Source organism: Gekko japonicus, unplaced genomic scaffold (assembly GCF_001447785.1).
Source record: "Gekko japonicus isolate JY-2015 unplaced genomic scaffold, Gekko_japonicus_V1.1 scaffold490, whole genome shotgun sequence".
Classification (NCBI taxonomy): Eukaryota; Metazoa; Chordata; class Lepidosauria; order Squamata; family Gekkonidae; genus Gekko; species Gekko japonicus.
Window position 1 is genome coordinate 683,342 of NW_015165249.1, and position 17,457 is coordinate 700,798.

Here is a 17,457-nt window from a genome sequence, read left to right on the forward strand (position 1 = left end):
GGGGTTTAGCAGCCATCACATTTTGGTCCAGGGGAGTGGAGTGGGCACCGCATCAGTGTCTCGCTGCAGACTTTAAGGGTCCGTTGCATGAGATGCCATCTCTGTGACCCTTCCCGCCGTAGGCCAGTTTGGTGTAGTGGTTAAGTGTGGGGACTCTTATCTGGGAGAGCCAGGTTTGATTCCCCACTCCTCCTCTCGCAGCTGCTGGATAACCTTGGGCAAGCCATAGTTCTGTCAGAGATGTTCTTGAAAAGAGCAGTTTGTGTCAGGGCTCTCTCAGCCCCACCTACCTCACAGGGTGTCTGTTGTGGGGAGGGGGAGGGAAAGGAGTTTGTAAGCTGCTCTGAGTGAAGGGCAGGGTATACATCCAATCTCCTCCTCCTCCTTCCCCACCAACCTGCTGACCCTCTCCTCCTGGGTCCAAGTCCTGACCTTCACCCAGAGAGGGGGGGGCAGCTGCGGCTCCTCCTACTCTCCTGTGACCTCTGACTTTCTCAGACTTTTGGAGAGGTTGGCAAGAAAAACGAGAAGCAGGCCCAGGGGACTCTGGGAGTTGGCAAGGAGCCCTCGGTCAAAGGATGTCTCTTGAAGGGACTGTGCTTGTTCAGCCCAACTCTTTGGCATTTTACCACTTCAGTCCTTGCCATCCTATACAAGATATTTAACAGTTCCTCACTATGCTAGAGGTGTGGGCCTTGGCAGGTGCCTGATGATGCTGACCACTGATGATGCCAGCCCTGCTTCAGAGTCAGAAGCGAGTAGAGTTGCCAGTCTGGCAACCGACAGGAGGGCTGTGGGCAGGAATATGGGGTGGGGGGGCACAACACCAGCTCTGGTGCAACGTCACTTCTAGTAAAATAAAGAGGAAGTGACATAGGTAGCTCTAGGAATCACCAAAAACTCTATGGCAAGCCTCCTCGCCAGGCCTGCTTACTACTACTCACAACAATAACACCAAACACAGTAAAACAAAAAAGAAGAAATAAGAAGAAGAGGATATTGGATTTATACCCCACCCTTCACTACCCGAGGGAGTCTCAGAGCGACTTGCAATCTCTTTTCCCTTCCCCTCCCCACCACAGACACCCTGGTGGGGCTGAGAGAGCTCTCTCGAGAACTGCTCTTTCCAGAACAGCGCTGAGAGAACTGTGACTGACCCAAGGTCACACCAGCAGCTGCATGTGGAGGAGTGGGGAATCAAACCCAGCTCTTTCAGATTAGAATCCACGCTTCTAACCACTACACCAAACACGCAAATATGTCTCCTAAGGACCTCTCCCTTTCCCCTTTGTGGTGACTGAAAAAGTGTCCCCATGGCCATTTCATGCCGCAGGTGCTCCAAAGATTCCCCTTAAATGGAAGGAAACAGGTTGATTTGCCCCCCCCCCCTCCAGATTAAAGGCAAAAGCCCTGGGAACTTGAGAAGCCATACTTGGAATGAGCACATCATGTGACTGTCCCTCCTTACTCCATTGGGACTCTGTGCTTTCCCTCTGGGGAAAATCCTTGGGTGGAAGCAGTCCATGTTTCTGAAATGCTGGGCATTCCAATATGTGGTGTATCTCACGCTGGCAGTCACGAGGAGTCCTCCTGCCATTTCACCACGAGGACTGGGGCCTCTTCAGATCTTAATACCATTCCCACATGGAAGACGCGTTCTCACACGAATTAACACAAAGCCTTGTGTGTCCGCTGTGATGCAGCAGTGCCCTGAAGGTTTTTCTTTCATGGTGTGTAAGCCCTTGGAGATCACAGCCCTTTGCGATTTCCCACTACGTGTGTATGAAGTCAAAAACTTGATTAGTGGTTCGTTGCCATTTACAATCTTAATTTGAGGGGGAAAGACACAAAACTACCAGGGAGCTCTTTATCGAGCATCGCCAAGCGCTGCTCGGATGACTGACAAGCAACCTGGAGAGGGAACTTGGGGAGAGAAAAGGTAGCCACATAACAGATAAATATTAGTGGACCTTACTCTCCCACGCACACCCTTACAGCAGAACTTCACTTATTTGAACAGGCTTTTGAGGAGAGTCAGACAAACAGCGGTACAGTTTTTACCCCAGCCTGCTTTGAAATTGGCTCCTGGGGGGAGGGGGGAAATGAGAACACTTAGAATTTGAGTTACGATCACAGATTGATGGGGTAGATGTAAAGGAGGGCAGAGAGGGACGGTTGTATAACTGAGACGTACAAGTGGGAAAGGCAGTGGACTGGTTCTTAGGACTGGCCACAAAACTTAGAAGAAAACGTCAAGTCAGTTGCCAAAACTGGTACTGATTTATCAAAAAGGGAAGGGAAGGGAAGGGAAAGGGGGTATGAGAGACATGTCTCATCTCAGATAAATGTTGTGTGTAACTCAGACTATTCTGAGAGCTCGGGATTTACAATGCACAGTAAATTGTCATTAATGCCACTTAAGCTGACATTGTTTCCTGCGGGAGGGAACTTTTTGTTCCTCGCCCCCTGCTGATTTGCCCCATGGCCCTCCCAGGTAATGTGCTTAGACCACATTTATGGTTTGCTCTCTGAACGAGGTAGTGACAGGTACTGCAGGGAAATCAAAGTTGTTCTCCCTTGCTCTGAAGGCATCATACCAGCCCCCAAAACAAAAAGTGAAAATGTGTGTTGATTTCCAAGTAGTTTGCAGTCCCCTGGCTCAGCTGCTGTGAACCCCACATTTTCATGAGCTATGATCAGATGGGGTCGATGCTCAAAGATGTTGTAGGTTTCTGCAATGAAGCACACCATGGCTGAATCACTCTTTCTTTGTCTCTCTCTTTCTCAGTCTGCACTAATGCTTACTTGCAACCCTTTTGAACTGCTGGGTTTGTTTGTTTGTCTGTTTGATTAATCTGCTCTGTTTTGCCTTTTTAACGCCTCACCCTGTTTGCTGCAGAATGACACAAATAGGAAAACCATTAACAGGAGTAACAGGGCTTCGGTGACTCTGGTGGATGTCCGTGACCCTAAACCCCAGCCTGTTGACTCTTGGGTCTAATTTGCATGCATGGTAGGTTCTTTTCATGGTAATTGGTGCTTCTGATTAACTTGTCTCTTTGGTGCATGACCTGTATCGCTGCGTGTCTTCTCCAGCTACCTGTTTCCTTTGCAGGCTGAAGCCGATACCTTAAGAAAATGGCTCTGTATGTGCATGTTGTGTAATGTATATTTCACTCCATTCATTTGGATTAAAATGTCGCTCTATACAGCCAGTGGAGTGAGGACCAACTTGGATGTGGCAGGCGATGCATGTCTGTTTCTACATGTGTCTACCATGTTCATGTCTAAAGCAGAGGATGGGGAGGAATCTGTTTTTTAAAGAAACAAAAACAGATTGTGTGGGGGAGGGGAGGGAAACCCTGCCTCCTCCCACGTCTGACCTGTCCACATCCTGTTTTTTCCTTTCAGATTTCCCCCAGCCAGTCTCATTTATGGGATTAGAGAAAAAAGCTTCATACATTGAAGCACAGTAAGAAAAATTGCAGGAAGGTTAGCTCCACTGACACCTCTGTTTTCGTTAAGAAATGAAAATTAGAGACACCCTCCCCCCCATCCGTGTACTCTATTAGAATGAATCTGACTGCAGAATCCTATATTCAAATCCTTGTGCAAGAAGGAAGTGGTTACATCAAAGACAGCCAGGAGGACAGTGACGGAACACAGCAGGTTCTACACTGGAAGCCAGCCTAGGGCCTGGAGTGGACGTGGAAGTGCTAATAGAGTACACAGATTGGGGGGGGGGAGGGGGTCTCTAATTTTCATTTCTTAACGAAAACAGGTGTCAGTGGAGCTAACCTTCCTGCAATTTTTCTTACTGTGCTTCAATGTATGAAGCTTTTTTCTCTAATCCCATAAATGAGACTGGCTGGGGGAAATCTGAAAGGAAAAAACAGGATGTGGACAGGTCAGACGTGGGAGGAGGCAGGGTTTCCCTCCCCTCCCCCACACAATCTGTTTTTGTTTCTTTAAAAAACAGATTCCTCCCCATCCTCTGCTTTAGACATGAACATGGTAGACACATGTAGAAACAGACATGCATCGCAAACTAGATGTCATAGCATCTACAGGTATGAGCCATGAAGACTGAACCATGACCTGACACTTTTTGCTTCCTGTACCGCCCCCTTTTCTGGTTGCGTATCATCCAAACTAGATATCATAGCATCTACAGGTATGAGCTATGAAGGCTGAACCATGACCTGACACTTTTTGCTCCCAGTACCGCCCCCTTTTCTGGTTGCGTATCATTTCTTATTCATTGTTGATGTATTAAATATATGAGTGGCACTTGCCCCCTCTGCCAGTTTGCGGTCCCCTTCCACTCTAGGCCCCAGGCTGGCTTCCAGTGTAGAACCTGCTGCGTTCCGTCACTGTCCTCCTGGCTGTCTTTGATGTAACCACTTCCTTCTTGCACAAGGATTTGAATATAGGATTCTGCAGTCAGATTCATGCTTTGGCCACTAAACCATGCCGGCTGCATTCATGCTGTGATCTCAGATGTGCCGGTACAGAGCTGTAGGAAATGTCCGTGGTCATTGCTCTGTGAGTGTTTCCTTTCCTTTTCGTTTTCCAGTGATGGACAAATTCCCTTTTTTCTCAAATTGTAAATGGCTCCACAATTGCTTCCCTGCCCCCCCACCAGTTTCTTCTTACTGAGTTCTAAATCAGTTGACTGCTTAAGGTGTGTTCCATAATCAGATCAGATTTAAGAGCACACGCCCTCCACCCTCACACTTTTCTTTCTACCCACTTTAAAAAAAATATTTCAAAGAAGCACTCCTCACGAGGAATAATTAAACCAAAATTAACAGCAGTTTAAAACTCACCTCAACTGTAGTGGGATATTTTTAATTGCATTTTTCACTTCCCATTGAATAGCACACCAGGACTCCCATGTGATTTAAACCACTCCAATCATATTTAAACAAATCTCGTTTTAAGTTATCAGCAGGAGACCAATACTAGGGGCTAGAGAGCATACCTCAAAATATATCAGAGAAATTCACATGTGAAGCCCACCAGTTTTGCACTTGGACTCCCTCACTACTTTTTCCACTGTCATTTTTGTATCTTGTTGATTGGCTTCATTTATACCCTGCTTTCCTCTCCAGTGGGACCCAAAGCAGCTTCCAACCTTCTCCCCTTCTACACTGTATCTTCACAAAAGCCCTGTGAGGTAGCTTAGGCTGAGAGTCTGTGGCTGGCCCAAGGTCACCCAGTGAGCTTGCATGGTAGAGGGGGGATTTGAACCTGGGTCTCCCAGATCCAGTTCTGGCACTCTTGTCACTATCACAGCCCTCTCTTCTCTCCCCCCCCCTTTCTCTGCTGGTAAGAAAATAGTATAGGAGTCTTTCATTTCCACCTTTCTCCTTCCTGGAGGACTCTCAGAAGACACTAGCTTGATGAGATAGTGGAAATGGGAGCTTGGGCTTGTCTCGGCTGCTACAGCAGCATTACAATGTAGAAAACATATAAGTTTAGCACCTTCCTTGCTGAAGAGAGAGGTAAGCAGCTTTTGACACACATTTGTTTAATGCATTTATTTATTTATGGCACAAATTTATTTTATCCCAGTCTTCTTCCAAGGAGCTCAGGGTCCCAAATGTGATTCTCCCTTCATCCATTTTATACTCTCAAGTAGGAGTGTGCATTTGGTATTTTCCAAGCCGAATAAATACCCAAATAATGCCTTTTTGGCATTTTTCGGGTACTTATTAAGTGGAATACCATATCAGAGTATCTATTCAGTAGGCGAATAGAGATTCCTGAATACTATTCGGCTATTATTCGGCTCCATTATATCCTATGAGGCCATTACAGTCAATGACAAATCTCTTAGGAGACCCTAAGAGATTCAGTGGTCTGGGGAGGAGAGGGTTTGAGGTAGAGGCACCAGATTTGCAGTGTAGCTGCTGAAGCCTCTCCCCAAAAGGACCCCCAAGGTTCAAGAAGATTGGACCAGGGGGTCCAATTCTATGGGCATCCTAAGAGGGTGCCCCCATCTTCCATTGTTTCCAATGAGGGGATACAGAGGCAATACATGCCCAGCAGATTGTCCCAGAGAATCTCTGCAGTAGAAAGTGAAGGGGGGCATGTTTGCAAGGCGAGCAGAAGAACCAGTGCAATGTGATTTGACTCCAGTAGCACCTTAAAGACAAAATGAGATTCCCAGGGTATAAGCTTTGAGAGTCTAAGCTCTTTCCATCCGATACAAGTAGGAATAGAGATCACTGAGCACTTCTATGCCAGTCAGAAGGTGGGAGGAGTGAGGATGCAAGGGAGAACATTTGAATCTTCCAGGACATTCCATTGCTGACCTAAGAGTGGTAGTCCTCAAACAGAGAAGCATCAAGGGGAGATTACAACTGGACTTGAGATTGCTGAACTTGAGTTCATTTACAAATTCAGAGCTATGGACCCTGCCAGGGCTAAACAGGGATACATGCTTTCTTCTCTCAGGACAGATGCTGATTTTCTGCCCCTAAACTCTCCCCTGATTACATTTTCCATAGTACCTCTGCATCCTGACTCTCTACTTTTCTCCAGAGAGGTGCGCCTGGCCTCCTCACTTTGGATCTTTAGGAGGCAGTCAAAGACGATCTTATTTACGGCTGCATTTGGTTACGTTTAGTAGCAATCCCGAATGGTGATTTTAAATTTTGGTTTCATGTTTTTGATGTATTTTATTTGATGTGTTTTACCTATGTTGGTAAACCGCCTTGAGCTCCGTAAAGAAGATCGGCGGCTAATAAACATTTTAAATCTCTCCTTATATATAATTGAATAGTGGGTGCCAAAGTTCTAATTCTAAAATGCACTCCCTTAGTGTATGGCTGATGGCACTGCTCCTCAGCATATATCGCCACCAATCAGAAGGCAAAGCCCGGGTCCCGCCCACACCACAACTGCTGCGACAACCTGGTCTTTTGGCTTCTATCTGTCAAAAGGAGCTTTGACTCTTGAGAGCTTATACCCTGGAAATGTTGTTGGCCTTTTAAGGTGCTACTGGATTCCGATCTTGCTCTTCTAATGTGGAAAGAGGTTCCAAGAACTGCTTCAGGGAAGTCCCACAGTTGAAAGATGGCTGGAGAAGGCGTGACGGTCCTCGGAGAAGCAATGCAGTGGCCTCCCTGCACAAACTGAGTATGCACCCCAGAACCTCTGCTCAGCAGCAGAGCATGCTCTTAATTCTCACACAGCTCAAGCCACGCCAGAAGTAGCACAAGGGACCACGTCCCATAACCATTGCTGGAGTTTTGGAGCTGGAGAAGCAGAAGGTGTATAGCAGCTCTTCTAAGGGGGTGCGTGCTCCTTCTGGGAGGAGAGAAGGAGTCAACTTGTGGCCCTCAACCCCATTAAGGGTGGGGAGACCAGTGTGGGCTGCACAGTTGCAAAGGCTGAGCCTTCCCCCCATCTCAGTATTAATTGGCTCTGACTTTTCTTTCTTTCAGGGCTAAAGTCCAGCCGCTTGTTTTATTATTATTTTCCCCTCGACTAAAAGAAGAAACCAACCCACAGGATCTCATTACTCATCACTGCCATTCGGATTCAGAGGGCCTTGCATTCATTCTTTTGGATCAGTGGAACCAAACAGGCTGCGGGTTCTGCGGGGAGTGCGCAGGGCAGGGTGGGCTCCATCAGTCAGTCCTGGAGCAGCCTGTCTTACAAGCTGGGCCCGTCTTGCTTTCGGAGAACCGGCTACATTCCTGCCCGACGGCCCCCTTCCCACAGGAGGAGGCGGAATCAAGATCCGAGCTTACGTCTAACAGATTAGGTTCTTAGCTGACTCTTCTAAGTGGATGGTGCCAAGTAGGAAGCGAAGGTCACGAGATGGGGAAGGAAATCAAAAGGCGAGCGAAGGAGAAACTGCGAAAATATTCAACGGTATATCTTAGGTAGTCATGAGAAATAGCACTTTTCCCTTCCTTCCTTCCTTTCGTTCTTTTTGAACTGTGAATTTTTTAAAAATAGTGATTCTAATTATTTTTGTGGCCTAATAACTGAGGTTTTATTCTTTTGGGAAGTGCGGAAGTGTTGAGTTGTTTGTTGGGATTTATTGAAAGGAAAAAGAGAGGGGGGGGAGATCTTGTTTGAATGGCTCAGGACATGGTAGCCAAAACTGACGCGGGCTGTATAATCTGCTTTTGAAGTAAGCGATATCACACTGTGCTCTCTCTATGATCACAACGACTTGGTGTACAACTCTTCTGCCTTTTTGACTTCTGTGATGGCTCTCTTTCTTTTTGTACTACCAAACATATAAATGGTCCATCCAAGGGTTTTTTGCTGTCATTCAGACATCTCAGACAAATCTGGAACAGACTGACTTTTCCTCGTTGCTGACATTCATAATGTGTTAGTTTTCTTATTTTTCAGCATGTCAGTGTTGGATCAATGGCAACTGAACTTCCAGTGCCTCAAGGTGGAGTCCGTTGCCATAACATGTGAACAAAGTGGATGTGTCCTTGCTTAGGGAGATCTGTTTAAAATGCAACTGTACGCTTCAGATTTTATTTTAGTTCTGATGTTAAAATAATCATCCACTGCTGGACAGCTTCTATGATTTCGGCTAAGGTATTAACAAACTGTGCTTCAAAGGGAACTGTAACATGTTCCCCCCCCCTTCAAGTCACATGTGTGGATTCTTTAGTCTGTAATTAGGGTTTCACAACTGAGAAATGAAGACCTCCCACTTATGGGCAAAGTTTTCTCTAGAGTCTCTTTGGTGCAAGACCTTGGCCATTGGTGGATTTAACCCTATCCCTTTTCTTCCCCCTATACCGTATACAGTGATTCTTTGTGCTTTAACTATATTAATTTAGGGTTTGGTCTGCTATAGACAGGAAATGAAAGCAGGACTCTGAATTTTTTAAAAAACCTGCCTACTCTTTTCTCTTGCTCTCTGTTTCTCTTTCACTAAAACTTGGTTGGTTGCCACATTCACTTATGGCGTGATTGGAAAGCACATGTTTTTGAATCCAACAAGTTTCATTTTGGATTTTGTTTTGTTTTTTTGTTTTTCAGTGCCTGCTGTTTCCTTTGTAATTTAAAATGATAAGGGTGGGGAGTTGGGAGATAAAAATGAAACAACAAAAAAATTACTGTATTAGTTAAACATCTAACTTTTTTGTAAAAAAAATTTAAAATCCTTTTTAAAAAAAGCAAGCATCAAGAGCTTTGTATCTTCTGGAGTATAAAGAAAATAAAATTTGACATGAATTACATATATAAATATATATCTATATCTATATATTGTTGTGCAGAAAATAGGTTGCCAAAACGATGTAAGTAAAGTTTGTGGCTGGAAAGCATTTTTTTTTTTTTTTTTCTTTTTTCCTCTTTTTTTTTTTTTTGATAACTATTCCCCCATTCAATGGTACAGACACAAGCAGATACAACCTGTTCCCCCCCCCCTTCCCCATCTCAGTCATTCTACTGGGGTTATCTCTGGGTCTTTAAGAAAGCAGAGGCAATTTGAATCAAAGCAAGGTCACGGTGACCAATAAGAGGGAGGCTGAGCTGGCCAAAAGAAACTCTGATCGGCCAAAGAACCGAAGGCAAGCTGCTGTCTTTGGATTCTAACCCCGGGGGCGTCTTTGCATCTAAACAACATAGTTTGACTCCAGATCAAAACCTTCTCTAGCTTCTAACAATGGTGCTCTTTCATACTTCTACTATTGATCAGTGAAGATCCTTTTAACTGGGCTCTTAATGCCAAACATTTTATACCATCTTTAAGAATCTTGTGTAATTCTTTTTGTATACAAAGGGTGTTTTTTTAAAAAAAGAAAATGCTTGTCTGCCGGTTATAGCTAATCGAGTCCGCTTTGTAGTTTATTAGGCCCCTGCAAGGGAAAGGTCTAGATCGTCCCGGCATCAGTCTGTGCCCGGTTCTGTTTCTTTACCAAAGGACCAGGAGTCCAAACACCACTGGAAAATCAACCTGTCGAGATGCTTATGTTAAGTGGCATTTCTGATTATGCTGCTGCTGTTTCCTTTTGACTGTCCAAAGTCTCTTGTACCTTTCAGATGTCAAGGCAGGGAGAATCCCTGCCTGAGACCTTGTTGTGGGTCAGTTGCCACTGGGAGGTTAGGAGACAAGAGAAAATGGCAGATAATAGGGGAAGATAGCGAGAAACAGACTGGCATTGGCTGTGGAGCACAGAAGTGGCTTAGTGAGTTTGGAGCGTGGGCACATCTATTTTAAAAGCCTCACCAGGGCTGTGTCTCCAAAGGGTGAACGCTGGTCTGAAAGGGAGGAAGGTTGTGCTGTATTTTCTTTGTTTGGAAGAAGGAACTTCACTGCTGCGCTCAGCACTCATTGGCCCTGACCAATGTCGAGCAGAACTGGAATGATTTATGCAACCCAAACACGTTTGCTTTGACTTGCATAATCGATTTAAGCCACCACATTTGGCTGTGTTTAAATGCAGATTACACACAGCCTTACGTAGACTGTTTCAATGGTCATAGCCTCTTTTTTGAGGAGAGACGTAGTATGAGAAACAATTTAAGGGTTTCTTACATAATTCTGGCATAGATGGCTTTAAAAGGAGAGGAGCTGAATTCCTGGTGAATCAACAGCTATTAGCCCTGATAGCTAAATGAAACCTCTAGATTCAGAAGCAGTGTACCTCTAAATATCAGCAGCTGGGAAGAAACCAGAAGACAGTTTTAGGCCCTGTTCATGGCCTTCCTGTTGGCATCTGTCTGGGCTTCGTGGGACCTTTGGTCTGACGTGACCTCCTTCTTGCAGTCTTAATTCTCGGCCCCATCATTTTAGGGTTTCCTAGGCTGATATCACAACTACGGACCTGGTCGGAACCCTGTTTGTTATGTGGATATGCTCCCTTTGGAGAAAAAGACCCCTTCTGAAAGCAAACGCGCCACTGCCTGGGTAGTCCAGATGAGCCACAGTGGCAGTCTGTCTGTCATGAACCAAAACCTGAATGCCTTGGAGGAGCTTCAAAGGGGCTGGTCAGGCGCCCGCCGGACTTGCCCTTCGGCAAGGATCTCTTCCTCTTTCGACACCCCCTCCTCCCCGCTCGTTCCTTGTGTTTGTAACTGCTAATTCTGTATGTCACTTTGGCGTGCTGGAGCTTCTTGTTGCTGCTTGCCACAGATATTAGTAATCCGTGTGTCGTGTACCAAAGTGTGTGTGTGGGGGGGGGGCTTAGCGGCACGTGCCAGGACTGTGTGCCATACTCTGCTCAGTGAAGATCTGTGTGTAGCTGTCATGTCATCGTATGGCGAGTACTGCTGGGATGTTGCTTCTACATGTTTTGGTGGCGGAAGTCAAGTCAAGTAACACCCAAGTTATGATCACCCCGTAGAGTTTTTAAGGCAAGAGATGCACAGGTGGTTTTGCCTTTGCCCTTTCTCTTCATAGTAACTCTAGGCTTCCTGGGTGGTCTCCCATCCAAATACTAACCAGGGCCGACACTGCTTAGCTTCCAAGATACAGTGATACCAGGCTAGCCTTGGCCATCCAGGTCAGGGCATTTTAAGGCCTTTGGACACAGGGCCCTGCCTTCTACTGAATCAGACCCCCTTGGCCCATCAGAGTCAGTATTGCCTACTCCGACTGGCAGTAGCTCTCCAGGGTCTCAGGCTGAGGTCTTTCATATCACCTACTGCCATATCTTTTAACTGGAGGTGCCAGGGATTGAACCTGGGACCGTCTGCATGCCAAGCAGGTCCTGTAGCCCTGAGCCATGGCCCCTTTAAAAACCGCCTTGTCCCTAAAACCCCAATCAGAGGCCTGAACATGACATTGGTAAAGACAAAGGAGCTTTCCTGGACATCTTTCTACAGGTTTCGAGGGGGGGGGTGTTATTTACACTGTGCGTCAGCTTGGGCAAAGATCTCACATTTGCACGCTTTGTATGCCAGCACAATATCTTCAAGGGATATGGCTCTCTGGCAGGCAAACTAAGCATGTGTGGCTGCTTCGTGCACACCGCAGCACAGTTCTTCTGCTTTGCCACTCTGACGGTCTCGATAGTTGCCCACGAACCATTGTGTCTTCAGATGGGACCTCAGTCTTCAGAGGCACCCTGTTACCAGATGTTTCAGGCCAAAAGGCTGAGGCAGGCGTATGCAGGGCCATCTTTATCTAGCTTGTGCGGGGTATCAGGCTGGCCACTCTTGGCAACAGAGTACAGGCTTGATGGACTTTGGAAGCGATGGAATTCCATAAGGCAATTCTTATTGGCCAATGGCGAAGCTATGAGCTTGGTCATACTATTAATATTGCTGCTTTCTGGTGGTTGTGATTGAAAAACACAGGCCATTTTTTTGCATTTTTTTTGCAAATTTTGTGTGTATGTGTCCATGCCTGGAAGTCATGGTGACCTCTGGCAACTCCTACTGGGGCATGGAGGGTGTTCAGAGAAGCGGCTTGATAGCCTGCCTCTGGCCTCCTGGCCCTGGTATTCCCTGGAGGTCTCCCACCCAAATGCTTGCCAGGGTCTGCCCTGCTTAGCTTCCGAGATCTGACAAGATCAGGCTTGCCTCGGCTATCCAGGTCACGGCTTGACTGGTGTTTCTGATCTCTGTCATCTGAACCAACTATACTGGTTCCTGCTTGTTCTCCAGAAGTGATGTAGATGAGTCAGTGCAGGGAATGTTCCTAAATGATTTTTTTTACGGGGGGTATGTCCCATTATTCTATAACTAAGCTTAGAAGAGGGCTGGATTTTGTGTTGGGCACAAAGAATTCCTCACCCAGAGAAACCCTGGTTTCATTCTGTTTTCAGAAACGAGTTTCTAGATCTCTTGGCTGAGAAGGGACGCTTGAAAGTGTGTGGGCTCAGTCTGGTGAGTCCTCCAGATCCCATTCATGGGGTGTGGTGGGCAGAATTTCCAAAGGCCTCAGGGGGCAGGAATTCACTGACCCTTCTCATGACCAGCAGAAGCAGAATTACATTACATAAAATATGCTGATAGAGTTGTTTTATTTGTATGCCAGTGGTGGAGCCACAGGTTACGCAATGCTTGTTGTTGTTGTTCAGTCACACAGTCGAGTCCGACTCTTCGCGACCCCAAGGACCACATCACGCCAAGCAATGCAGAAAGTGTCAAATCCGGTCATTGGCACCTCCCACTCAGAAGTCTCAGATCACAGTGGTTTGCATGCCTGAGACCCTGGAGTGTGGCTGCTAGTCGGAGTAGGCAATAGTCAACTAGATGGCCTGACTCAGCACAAGGTAGCGACATGGTTTGAGACGAAACCTCAAGGCTTGGTAGCAGAGCACCCGCTTTGCACGTAGGTTCAGGACCCCAAATCTCCGGTTAGGGTCTCGGGCGGGTGCCCTTTCACCTCTTTGTGACCCCGAAGAGCTGCTGCCAGTCAGAGCGGAACGTACTTTCTACTCTGGAATGAGGGTCAGACTCAGCAGCTTGGTGGGGTCTTAAATTCTGTCCACCACAATGAGCTGTGGTCACGTCTTCACTCAAAATCATTAAGCTTACTCCAAGATGGACAATACCAACCTATGGAGTGCTGCCCCCCCCCCATTGCCAGCAGGAGAAGGGGGGGGGACTGTTGCCTTCTTGGTACTCTAGAAGCTCTGCAAAAGGGCTAGTTTTGGCATCCTGGAAGAATCTTGTGTTGTTGTTTTAGGGAGGCCACAGACGACGGGGAACTGAGGTTTTAAAGTTCATCTGTGCAATCTCTGTTTCGGCTGCATTTTCATCTCATCCCACAAAAGGTTCCATGGAGATCTGAGAACATGACTGCTGTCTGGTCCCCCTTGGGGGCTCATGAGGAGCATTGGGCAGTGCCAGCTACCTTAGTGCCAAAGAGAGGCTGGCATATTGTAACTACCTATGCAGAACAGGCTGAGACGGGTGGTTGGTACCCGTAATTGTAGCTTTATTATTTTCTGCTGATCAGGCCCAGAGAAATCCCAGCTTTGGTGTGAGTGCCTGTTTGAGCAGAGAGCGTTTTCTTTGCCTGCTTGTAGAATGTTTATGGTTTCTGGAGAAGTACCTCTAGAATTTGGAACTGGATCTGAATTTCCGAGATGGTTTGAGTGAAATGTGGGTCTGGGACTCAAGAGGTGCGTCTTGGAAGTTGAGGAGACGGTGCTCACACCGTTCTGAAAGTGATGGATAAATTTAGGCTGATCAGTGAATACTGCTAGGCCTGTCAGGCACCCGTCAATCACATCTTAGAATTCTGTTTCCATGGCTTGGAACTACACGTATGTCTGTGTTCAGGCGGCATTTTGTGTGTGTTTTCATCTGCAAGGTTAATGCTCAAGAGACTCTCTAGCCCCCATCCTAACATGTGTATTCTATTCTCAATATCTTGGGCTTCTTCCCTTAAGTCCAAATCAGTTCACACATGCGTGGGCATCACCTCTGTTCACATAAAGCCTAACAGCTCCATTTGTGAACAAGCCTCCGTCGACAAGCAGGGTGTCCGGGGGCTATAACCCTGCAGTGGTCTTCCACACAAGCAAGACATCAAAGGTACTCGGTCTCAGGTGTGCCGGGTGGGGCGTGTGTGTCTTGAGGGGCTGGAGTAGGTCGCCTGAGAGAGGCAGTGGCCGTGTTTCAGATAGCGGGTGGGGGCTGCCCCACTTTAAAAACTCCCTGGAATTTATTTTTTAAAATGCACTTCAGATGGCAAGATCCTAGCCAGGGGTGGGGGGATGACAACATGGAACCCAGCAGAGTAACTCTGGACTTCCCGGGTGGTCTCCCATCTACCCAGGGCCGACCCTGCTTAGCTTCCAACATCCAAATGAGATCAGGTCAGGGCACAGTGGTTCTAACGCAGGTAAAAAGGGGGGGGGAATCCTAGTACGTTACAAAGGGGTTTCTTAAAAAAAAAAACACAGCCTGCTATGCTGCTACGTCTGCTTGCAGATAAGCTTTGTTTTGTATTCGGCACGGCAGAATGTTTATGTGACGCAGTCTGAAGTGGTACAGTCCATTCTGCCGGCTCAGGGCTCTACCACCTCCACCTGCTTGTGTGGACCAGATCCCATGACAGTCTGTCGTCAAGTGAAAAGCATGTGCGTGTGTGTGTGTATGTGTCTGTGAGAGAGAGAACGAGCAGTGCGTCTCAGCTGGGGGGAGGTTCACCCACCACTTTTTGCCACCCACTTTAAGCCACTGATGGGCATGGGCCACAAAAGCCCGTGCCGCAATAAAACCAGGTGGTCTCTTCAGGATGCCACAGCATACTTGGTGCTCTCGGGTCTGACGTGCATGCTGCAAGGCAGCGCAAGCTGAGTGCATGAGGGGGGGGGGAACTGTTCTGGCTCGGAGTGGAGGGGATGTAAGCTCTAAAGAACCGGACAGCAGAGTCGGAGCGTATGGCCTGCAAAGTCCCCCAAATCCAGTGGAGGGAATCTTGTGTAAAAAAACAAACAAAAACAAAAGCCCTAGATTTCAGCAGCTTACTGGTGAATTAGTAGCCAATGTGTTTGTAACAATCATGTGCCTTAAAATTTTCATGGTTGGGGAGGGGGGACCCAAACCCTAAAACAAAAGAAATCAACAGTGTGTGTTTCTGTAATCTTCCTTGACATGATCGCTGTAGTTTTAGACTGGGGAGGGCAGCGGCGGGGGGGTTCCTTTTGCATTGTATTTACACTGTACTATAAACAGACCGGTTTGATTTTCTGACTAAAGGGGGGGGGGGGGGGGTGGATTATGCTTTCACAGAACCAATGTTAACCCGAATGTATTAATATTATTCTAGGAACTTTCCATAACACAGACAAGTAGAATTGCTTGTTTCAACCAGGTGTGTAGGTTACCATTTTGGTGTGTTTTCAATAAATAATGCCTGGAATAAATCTGTGTGGAGTGGATTATTTTGGTTAGTCTGTAAACCTTAGAAGAGGGTTTCCTTCTCCAGATGAGAGTGTTTCTACCAATATACATGCATTACAGGGAATTCAGGGACGAGGGAAACCACCTTGGTTCAATTCAGAACGGGACCAGTACTGACGAACTCTCCTAGTGGGCATTAGGACAAAAGAGTGTCTCTTTCTGTGGGTTCTGTCCCAGTTTGTAATGTTGATGTGTGCATGCTGATGGTGTGGTGCTTATGTGCCTTCTCAGACTGGTGGTGAAAAATGCCGTCAAGTCACAGCTGACTTATGGCGACCCCATGGGGTTTTCAGGGCAAGAGACGTTCAGAGGTGGTTTGCTATTTCCCGCCTCCATGTCACAAGCCTGGTATTCCTTGGAGGTCTCCCATCCAAATACAAGCCAGGGCCGACCCTGCTTAGCTTCCGAGATCTGACAAGAGCAAGCAAACCTAGGCTACCCAGGTCAGGTTTATCAGATTGCCCTCTGGGAATTGTAGTTCCATCCTACCTACCAGCTTGGCTGTTTGGAACATTATTGCCTCCCCTCCCCCACCTGAAATGGGAAATACCCGGGAACAAGACAGATATGGGGTGTGTGTGTGGGGGGGATAGCAACCATGAAAGGATGTGCAGCCAAGAGAATCAGCCCAAACAGAGGAAGGATACTCTCCCAACAAAAAAGGCTGATTGGTTGGTTGGGTCACGTCAAGAAACGGGGAGGGGGGGGAGCATAAGCAAGAACTTTTGCACATGCACCTACTAAGCAGCTTGGCCAGGCTGTTCCCTAACGATGCGTGCGCAGAATCTCATTTCACTTTCTGAGCCAGAGAAGGATGTCTCAGAAAAATCATGCTCGATCCCATAATGTCGCTGAATGTTTTGAGATGGCCAAGGTCACCTTCCACAGTCGGTAGTTACAAATTTTGGTATTCTTACTCATTCTCCCAACCCTTTTTTGGGCTTAAGGGGATGTAAAGAGCACCTTGGGGGTGGGAAGAGGATGCAGCCTTTACCTGGATCAGTAGCCTGATCTAGGACAGGGGGATTTCGGGAGTGAAATCTGCGCCATCCCTTGTGCCAAAATATGGCAGCTGGTGCACTCTTTTCCATTCTCACTGCATCCATGCCAGCATGTTCTTGTTCCTATCCTGCGCATGGGCTTTATTTATATCCTGCATTTGTCTCAGACGGCCTACGGCCCAATTCACACATTACAGAGTACCCAAGGTGGGTCTGTAGTTCCCAATCCTGCGTAACAGTCGGACATGAGCTGTGGGTTCTCCTCAATTCCCATATGTGTGTGGTGCCTGATCTGGATCAGAACTGGAGTGTATATAGAGAAGGGGCATCAGCTATCCCCACTTTACCATTCTTCTAACCTGAAATGGCTCTGGAGGTGCTATTTGTTCTAGGGGGGAAACCCAGGGAACACGTGAGTTTCCTTGATGTGTCGATCATACTGCTTAAATGGGCATAGCCCCAGAGGATTCAGATTACAGGCCTGCAGTCCCCTGAAAACCAAAGAAAAGAACAGACCTCAAAATGGTGCAGAGAAACCAGACTACCAGGACCCAGTGCATTTAGAATCAATGTATTGGGGGGGGGGAGTGGAAAACAAATC

General features: G+C 47.0%; 1 protein-coding gene across 1 annotated transcript in view; it reads left to right on the forward strand.

Annotated features, from left to right (window-relative positions):
* Positions 1-7,852, forward strand: part of ARVCF (armadillo repeat gene deleted in velocardiofacial syndrome) — a 249,860-nt gene extending 242,008 nt beyond the window's left edge. Inside the window, exon 16 of the mRNA XM_015410114.1 lies at positions 7,455-7,852. Within this exon, the coding sequence (XP_015265600.1) occupies positions 7,455-7,460 (6 nt within the window). The 3' untranslated portion in view covers positions 7,461-7,852. The remainder of the gene's footprint in view (positions 1-7,454) is intronic.
* Positions 7,853-17,457: the final 9,605 nt, after the last annotated feature.